The 9,405-nt window shown below is 28.1% G+C and overlaps 1 protein-coding gene across 1 annotated transcript in view; it reads right to left on the reverse strand.

Annotated features, from left to right (window-relative positions):
• The window catches only part of LOAG_18693 (hypothetical protein), a gene marked incomplete at both ends in the record, with an annotated part of 30,803 nt that overhangs the window by 2,596 nt on the left and 18,802 nt on the right, over nucleotides 1–9,405 (reverse strand). Inside the window, 23 exons of the mRNA XM_020451356.1 lie at nucleotides 451–615; nucleotides 822–919; nucleotides 1,181–1,367; nucleotides 1,742–1,915; nucleotides 2,315–2,476; nucleotides 2,676–2,769; nucleotides 2,983–3,079; nucleotides 3,212–3,361; nucleotides 3,525–3,671; nucleotides 3,807–4,033; nucleotides 4,210–4,365; nucleotides 4,603–4,773; nucleotides 4,924–5,071; nucleotides 5,240–5,488; nucleotides 5,746–5,969; nucleotides 6,088–6,170; nucleotides 6,635–6,751; nucleotides 7,072–7,375; nucleotides 7,553–7,704; nucleotides 7,976–8,129; nucleotides 8,479–8,753; nucleotides 8,954–9,111; nucleotides 9,250–9,364. Of these exons, the coding sequence (XP_020304866.1) occupies nucleotides 451–615; nucleotides 822–919; nucleotides 1,181–1,367; nucleotides 1,742–1,915; nucleotides 2,315–2,476; nucleotides 2,676–2,769; nucleotides 2,983–3,079; nucleotides 3,212–3,361; nucleotides 3,525–3,671; nucleotides 3,807–4,033; nucleotides 4,210–4,365; nucleotides 4,603–4,773; nucleotides 4,924–5,071; nucleotides 5,240–5,488; nucleotides 5,746–5,969; nucleotides 6,088–6,170; nucleotides 6,635–6,751; nucleotides 7,072–7,375; nucleotides 7,553–7,704; nucleotides 7,976–8,129; nucleotides 8,479–8,753; nucleotides 8,954–9,111; nucleotides 9,250–9,364 (3,807 nt within the window). The remainder of the gene's footprint in view (nucleotides 1–450; nucleotides 616–821; nucleotides 920–1,180; nucleotides 1,368–1,741; nucleotides 1,916–2,314; nucleotides 2,477–2,675; nucleotides 2,770–2,982; nucleotides 3,080–3,211; nucleotides 3,362–3,524; nucleotides 3,672–3,806; nucleotides 4,034–4,209; nucleotides 4,366–4,602; nucleotides 4,774–4,923; nucleotides 5,072–5,239; nucleotides 5,489–5,745; nucleotides 5,970–6,087; nucleotides 6,171–6,634; nucleotides 6,752–7,071; nucleotides 7,376–7,552; nucleotides 7,705–7,975; nucleotides 8,130–8,478; nucleotides 8,754–8,953; nucleotides 9,112–9,249; nucleotides 9,365–9,405) is intronic.

Raw genomic sequence — 9,405 nt, forward strand, 5'->3', positions numbered from 1 at the left:
AATAATAATTAATAATAATAATAATAATAATAATAATAATAATAATAATAATAATAATAATAATAATAATAATTAATAATAATAATAATAATAATAATAATAATAATAATAATAATAATAATAATAATAGTAATAGTAGTAGTAATAATAATAATAATAATAATAATAATAATAATAAATTAATAAATAATAACAATAATAATAATGACAATAATCATATTGTGTCGATTGTTGATTATTTATTCTTGAAATATGAATTAAATGGAAAGCAATTTCAGAAAAGACTGTATGCATCAATAAAAGACAATGTAAAAATTTAAAATTAGATCATCACTTTGTTATTTGAATTTCGAAAAATTTGTGAATTGAATTATTCAGATATAAATTAAAACTAAAATAGGAAAAAGAAATCACAATCGCATACATTTACAAAAGATATCAAACTGTTACCTTGGCAATGTGTTCCATTTCCCTTATAACCCGGTTTACACTTGCACTGATAAGATGGAATATCATTATCATCAGGTAGATCGATGCAAACTGCATGCCATGAACAGTTATCTTCACCAGTAGCACATTGGTTTGTTGAGTAACATTGACTTGCTTGTGTTGCGCCTAAATTAAGTATTAAATTCGTTTAGAAATGAAATAAACATCTAACTGTTAACAATGGCATTGTATTTCATTGAAAATAGCAAATTGAAAAGAAAAATTATACAATTTACGGCATGCATTTTAATGATTCCTTAAGAATTTTAAAATATATGATTTAATTTTATATAAAAGAAAAAATCAGTTATTTCTTTGCTTTTTTTAATTACCCTGAGCGGCAGTGGTATGATCAGGAGGACAAAGTTTGCAGACAGTTTGGATTTCTTCATCCTGGAATGTTCCTCGAGGACAGAATTGACATTGTTTGCTAAAATAGACAATACATTCATTGTTCATGTAATTAAATACTAAAATTTAGTTTTGAAATCAGTTTCCCTTCCAAAATTACAATATACTTCCTTTTCATATTCCTAAGTAACATTTAAAAAACTGATTTTTGAAGCGTATCAATTTTTAGTAATTTTATGTCATTTCCCATGCAAAAACTATCCATTCCTTCCTTACGACTCTAACGTTCAATTAATTTTGTTGAATATTACTGAATAATTTATTGTAAAAAATGGCTAACGTGGTAGTGACAAGAAACTGTCCCGCGGAACATTTTGGCGTATTGCATTGCATACGACGAACAGATGCAGTTCCTTCGGTAGTGGTACCCGGTGGACAATCGACACAACTTTTGTGGACACCACGTGTACGATAGGTTCCTTGTGGACATGGTAGACAGATACCAACTTGTGTTAAATGCTCACCATCTAAATATTGGAAATCCAACAGAAAAAAATTTACTTCGATATTTGTTCAACACTAATCCTACTTTTTTAAAGGAAAGGCTTAAAATTTAATTTAAATTCACTAAAATATTAGCAATCATAGGCAATCAATACAAATTAATCCAAGAAATTTAGAAAAAGGAAAAAAGAACAGAAAAAAGTAAGACAGAGTAAATAAGGTCTAAAATATTCCAAAATATTACTGCTAGTTATATTTTAGAAAATCAGATTTAAATCGAATAGCATCATAGTAAAGTTCGAAAACTTTATTTATTAAAACTCAAAAGCTTCTGAACTGTTTTATTTCTTCGTTATGTAAATTTTCAATTTTCTTCAACAAGGTTTACAAAACTTACCGGGACATTCATCACGACATTCATCTTCAGCTGTTGATGTTTCTTTCAGTGTTGTTTTTCCAACGCCACAAGGAATACAACTAAAAGCTCCCGATGTTGGTTGATAAAAGCCAAAACCACACGGTTCACAGGAACCACTACTAATATTGAACATTGAACCAGCTTCGCATGCATCTTCAAACTTATTCATTAATGACTTCTTTTAATAATCACATATTCATTTTTGTTGTCTAATATAAACAAATTAATCATTTGTTGTTGAAAATTAACAAATTTATCCATTTAATCACTTATCAAATTTATTTACTGCTCCATCAATATAGCAACTAAATAAACTACCAATATTGCTTACTGCTATTTTTTAATCAATTTCTTTCAAATTATTGTTGTTATTGTAATTAAAATAGAACAAATATTAGTAGTTTGCTGATAATACCATAATAGTTTACTGATAATTTATACACTTTTCAGTTAATAGTTACAATCGAAAATTTGTAAAATCGCTATGTTTCGTTTAAATTGCACAAATAAAAAAGACCAATTTATCCCTTAATTTATAATTTAAAATCATACTTTTACAATCTGTTAAAAGTGCTGAACCAGGAGCAGTTGTAATATGTCCTCGAGGACATGGTAAGCAAGTGTTCTGTGCTGCACGAGGTTGATATTCATCTGTCATGCATAATTTGCAAGTGCGTGTTGTCGAATCATAAAATGAGCCCGGTGCACAAGGTACTATAAATTGAAATATTGAAAGATTAAAATCAAACTTTTTAAAATTTATAAAAACAAAGTTAATATTTCGCAAAATTTCAAATCTCTTTATAGTTGACGAAATGTTCGGTGTAAAAGAAATTCAAGAAGAGCTTATTTCACAAAACAATTAATATCTGCTAATTATCAGATTAAATGTTCGAAATATATCACTACTTACCGCATAGATTACGGACATTAACAGTTCCCACTTCACATATATATCGTTCTTTCAACTCGAAACTATTCAAATCCGGTCGACCGTTAGGAATCACCTAAAAGATGATTTGGAGCTAATATTTTATAAATAAAGCAGTATTGTAAGCTGTATTCTCCAAAATTATCACAAAATATCATTGTGCTTAGCAGGATTGTTTGCTTACAGAAATTTCCAGACTATTCTTACACTGGGCAAATCAAGCATATTTTCGCAATCAAACAACAATTCATCTGCCAGTTAAGTAATTTCTGATTCCACAAATAATTACCTGTTCCAAACTAAATATGTCTTCCAATAGAATTTCATTCTCCAGTACATCTGATACTTTTGCTCGTTGTCCGGTTTTGCGATTCTCCAAAACATCACTAAAATTAGCATAAATTAAAAAATATATATATAAATTTTTGTTTATCTTCCAATGAGACATTTGGATCTTGTTATTGTTATTTTCAGTGAAATTTAACTGATTTGAATAGATTTTAACAAAACAAGCATACTTTGTGATGGGTATAGAAACTTTCACGTTGAAAAAGCTTTGTGCCTCACGACGTAATCTCATAGTTGTATCCATTGCTGTCACGGTGGTTTCTTCATTACCAGCAAAGCATTGTACTGATATGTTGAACATTGAATGGTCACTCATGTTACTAAAAATAACATTTTTGAGCAAAACAAACAACCATAAAGATTTATTATAGCTATGATTTGGACATATTAAAAAAACAAAAAAAAAACAAAAAACAAACCAACAAGAAAAAAAGTAACAAATTAAAATTGGAGATTTAAAATTGGGATATGAATGTGGGAAACCTGATCGAATAGATGTTCCATTTGCTATTCAATAATTCAATTCGTTGAGAAAGTCTTTCAGCTAATGTATTTCGACCTGCTGCATTGCATATTGATATGGTTGGATAATTGATGGATACTTCAGCGACTCGTATAGCAGGATGTGCCCTAAAATTAATGGATTTATCTAAAAGATAAAATTCGAACATCGAAAATCGAAGTGAACATCTGGTATTTCCGGATATTCCGGAAAGTACAAATTCAGTGAAAAGAAGAAAGAAATAATTTGAAATTATAGCTTACTTAGTACATTGCGGATAACGGAACGTATAAGCATTCACAGGTCGTGGTCTCCATTGACCATCTGAAGAACAGGTGTAAAAAAGTGGTGGTTCAATGCTAAACTCATAACCATTTTCACATTCAATTGAACAGGCCTTATAACGTAATTGTGGACCCCATGATTCACAAGCTTGGACACCATGTAATGGATCTTGCAATGATGGACAAAATTCACGCGATACATGGATCTAAAAATCAAATAATTGGTGAATTTTAAAATATTTAATAGCTGGTCAAATTTAGCAATAAGAAATTGAATCAATAAATTATATGGGTAATATTTTTTACATCTATAGAATTTGAAACAATTCATTCTTTTACTAATTAGTGCGATTGAAATGGTTCAAAGTTTATATGAACTAACCTTAAAGACGCATTCAGCCATGGAATAACTGTCTTTGGCAAGATAAACCACAAGATATTCTCCCCACGTAAACACTTGTCCTGATTTTAGATTTCTTTTAACCTCCACATATCCATTCATTGATGTAAATATTGGTTCTTGCCAGGTGATATTTACCTGTAATTCGAAATTTTCAAGAAATTCAAAAAAAAAGAATAGAGATAAAATTATCTTAAAGAGTTAGAATTAGATAAAGAATTAGATAAAATTAAAATGAAATTCTTTTAAAACATAAATATAATTTTAATTCAGTTGGAAGATTTCAGACAATGTTCAAATAGTTTAAGCAATTAAAAAAAATCAAAAAAAAAATTTTTTTGGTATTTCATAAAATGCTACAGTATTAATGCCAACCTCTTTTTGATATGAGATGATAAAAATATCTGATGGACAACCAAGAACTTCTATTTTTTTAGCAGGCTGATGGCTATAATCTCGTCCACAAGTACTTTTCACCACTTTTTCAACTTTTCCAGAAAGTCTTGTATAACCAGCAAAACGTAAGATAAGATCATCATAGATAACCTACAAAAATAAGCAGAAATGAATAATGGGAACTTCATCATATGCCATATTATTGATAAGGCTATTAAATTATCAGCATATCATGAATTGAAATGATGACTTATTGTTTGGTAAAGTTTAATGAAATTTTGAACAAAACCATAGTATTACCTGTTGTAGTTGACACTGATGAACAATTGAGGGAATTTCAGCTTCAAAATCGATTGCACGCTGCCAAATATTTACTCGTGTTATTGATCCAACAAATTTTGGCTCACTTGAAAATTCATTTATTGGTTCACCAAGTGATATCCACGCACTAAAAACTACGAACATTATAATATTGTAACTATATACGTTCCCTTTCAATACTTTTAAATGCTTTTTTATTTTCTATTACTTCTTATTTATGAAAATTTCAATTTACGAATTAATCTTTCATATTAGAAATGATTGATTTTTGTTGAAGAACGAGATTAAAACAAACTTTATGTCTAAAATTTTGCCAGTACCATAGCCAATATCAGCATAAATCCGGACAGCATTCCAGATCAACGAATAAGAACCACCAGTTGATTGCCATGTTATCACTAAGTTATTCCAATTACCATCATTTAGTCGTTGAGTTGGTGGAAAGTGAAGATTTAATGGTGTTTCATCGTGTAAAAGATTCAAATGTATATTGTCAGCTGATATGCGCAATAATTCGCTTATTTTTGATGGATAATTACTTTCTCTAAAAATAATTTTTAAAAAAAAGGAAAAAACCAAGCAATTCATATCAAATAGTCACACATTTTGATACAAAATTTAAAATTTATAAGCAATCAGTTAACTATTTTAAAATTCATCATCAATCAATTAATTGCTATGCATATATGATCATGAATTAAACGATTTAAATATGAATTTTTTTTTTTAACTGAGAAATAATAATTGATTTGAAGTCAACTAGGTAATAATTACAATTAATTGATAATACAAATATTAAACCTGCTATTATATAGGGTTAAAACAGTTCCACGCGTTAATGGTACATCAAATTTGACCCAAAGCGAAATGGTAAAAGCAGATGATGTAAATTTGAATGGAACCGATAATGCTGCTGCAGCAGGCAATATTGGATCATAAAAATGGAAATCATAATCTTCATCAATAACCTTGTCGCAATTCAAACCGGTCATATTAAACGGGCATTGGCAGAAGAAACCACCAACCTATAATTTCACTAATTCGATTATTGTTCAACAGGCATTAACATTAATATGCAAAACAAGAAGTGAAAAAAGTAAGTTAATTTTGATAATTCAAATTTTAAAGCAAAGAAATACACACCTGATCGATACAGGTTGCTGCAAGAGGGCATGGCGAAGGTGAACAATCATTAATGTTTGTTTCACAATTTTGTCCGGTAAATCCTGAAAATGTCAAGTATTTAAAAACTCCTATTTATTTGGGACATTAAAATTGTTATTCTGAATTAATTTTTACATTTTGCAAAATTAATTTTCCTTATTACAAGTTCTGAATTTTACGAACTTACAAAATTACAAATTTTTAAGTTCTACCATAATATATATTAATTAATATTAGATAATTTGGAAGATTTAAGCAAATGAATGCAGTTTAATAGAATCAACCGGTAGTTTGCTTTCAAATTTTAAACGATTATATAATTTTACTAGTTTTATTAATAGATAAGCTTATCACTTTCCTACACTTAGCATTTAAATTAAAATGGAAACCTTTCTTTCCTTTTTTTAAATCCAAAAATTTTCAAACTACAAATAACTTATCCAAATATTGTCACCTACATCCTTATCAGCTTTGAAAGGTATAGTTATCAATTAAAAAATAATAATAATCCAAAAATGATTTAAACCTGGTTCACAGATGCATCTGTAATTGCCATCTTCAAGTAATTCACAAACAGCATCATTTTGACATACGCCTTCTTGACATGCATCTAATTCGTACTGACAGCCAGCACCGATGAAATCTGTAAAATTAATCAAATTTTCAAACACTTTTATCCGCAAAATTTTATAAATTAATTAATTAGCCTGTTTAAAAAGGCAAAAAAACTAATAAATTAGTTTGAAAAAAACTAATTTTATATTAAATTTGCTTTAAATAATTTTAGAACAACAGCTATTTATAAATTGTAACCATTTATAACACGAAAATTAAATTTAATTATATCATATTTCTAAACAACCTATTTATGTTCTCAGTATTTTCAATAAAATCGCGCATTAGACGCATTAATTTCAACATATTTCTCAAAACTTTGATAGGACATACTATTATTATAGGTACCTTTTGGACAGGTGCACTCCAAATGTGAACCAAAATCACCGCAAACACCACCATTATGACATGGTTCACCCAGGCAACGATTTGGTGCAATCTCGCAATCTTTCCCGCTAACACCTTCCGGACAAACACAGAAATAATCACCGACAAGATTAACACAATGTGCACCATTATGGCATGGATTTAATGAACATAATCCATCCTCTTCCTCACATTTATTACCTTTCCAGCCACGTGGACAATCACATCGGAACTGAGAACCGGTATCAACACATGTACCATTATTAAGACATGGTTCAGATGCACACTAAAATTTTTCTTTTTCGAAAAAAATTCTTTCTTTTTATTACAAGTTTGAAATTGAAATAGTTAAGTTTCAGTTTTATTTTTTTTTTAATTTCGAAGTCAAGAAACTTAAATTCATTCAGAGAAGAGAAATTCAAAAATATTAATAGTAAGAAAACTAAAAAAATATAATAATTACTTGATCAATATGAATTTCGCATAATTCTCCAGTATATCCATGACGACAGTGACATTTATAGCCATTAATGAAATCTTCACAGAGTTCGGTACCTTCTTGGGAGCACTTATGTAATAAATCACATTCATTTCTATTGTGCTCACAATGCGCACCTGAAAATGAATCAAATCAATGTCTTTTTCTTTTAAATTTCAAGTTGTAAACTTTCTTTAACACAAAAATATGAATTTTGTTAAATTGTATGCATTTAAATATTCCATATATTAATTAAATTATATGGTTATTTATCCAGAAATGAATCACATATTTTGTTTAATTATAAATCTTCAATTTTACCTAATTCATTTCAAAATTTGGCTTTATTTTAACAAGCTGATATTTTAAGTGACAATTAGAAATTTAAAATTTCTAATAAATTAATACCTTCAAAACCTAATGAACATTCACACATATATTGTGCTCCCTGATTTACACATGTCGCATTATTTCTGCATGGTGATGTGGCGCAATGATCGGTCATATGTTGGCAGAGAAAACCATGAAATCCTGGCGCACATTGACAAATGAAACCGTCAATCTGTATAAAATCAAACATGATATTTGTTAAAATCTAATTGTGAAAATTAGATTTAAAATAAAGTTATTTTCCAAATAATTAGCAATCTTAAAATTTAATTCCTAATTTAGTAACTATAAAAAGAATATATATATATATCATTTTTAATATTAATAATAATTAATAAAATAAGTCTAATTTAATTTCATATATTTTATTAATAGAAGCAGTTGAATAATTATCAAAAAAATATTAATAAAAATCATAAATATGAATTATTTTATCAAAAATCAACATTGCTATTGTTATTATTAGGAAAATTATTTAAATTTCAAAAAAATTCAACAAAAAAAAATACTAAATTTTAAACCTGATCTTTACATGTAGCACCATTTATACATGGATGTGAAGCGCATTGATCAATTTTAATATCACAAATTTCACCACTCCATCCTGGTTCACATATACAACGTTGTGTATGTAACATATCAACACATAATCCATTAATGCATGGATTTTGTGCGCAAAGGTTAAGTTTTTCATGACATCGTTTACCGGTAAATCCTGCTGGACATTCACAACGAAAATCATTAACAAGATCAGTGCATGTTGCATTCATTGCACATGGATTATCTGCACAATCATCTAAAAATGATGACGAAATTATTAATTAAAAATTATAAGTATTTCGTAAATTACTAATTATATAAATGAAATTTTGGAAAAGCATAAGATTAAACTAATAGTTAATCATAATATCATATATTATTTATTGTAATTTAACGAATTAATATTAATTATGAATTATTTAATCAAATTATTGAAAGGAAAAATAATTGACTAACCAATATTGATAGCACATGTTGGTCCAGTCCATCCTGGTAAACATTTGCATTTGAATCGTCCCAATTGTAATGGGACACAATCAGCACCATGTTTGCATGGATTATCCATAAAACATGGATCAACAATTTGTGAACAATCCGGACCAGTAAATCCGGTTCTGAAAATGTTTGAACAAATGCAAATTAGATGTTATAGAAGAGTTTCTTTTTTTTTTTTAACCATGGTAATTTAGTAATTTGACAAAAAAAAAAAAAAGAAAAAGAAAATAGAATAATAATAATGACGCTGTTCTAACCTACAAATACATTTTGTTGTTCCTAATCCAGGTAAATCATGACATACACCTCCATTTGGACAACTCATTCCGATACATTCATCTGGACCAAATTGACATCTGCTTCCCGTATAATCTTTAATTATAAATACATATATATATATATATATTAAATTG

Source organism: Loa loa (genome assembly GCF_000183805.2).
Source record: "Loa loa unplaced genomic scaffold supercont3.447, whole genome shotgun sequence".
In the NCBI taxonomy this organism is placed as follows: domain Eukaryota; kingdom Metazoa; phylum Nematoda; class Chromadorea; order Rhabditida; family Onchocercidae; genus Loa; species Loa loa.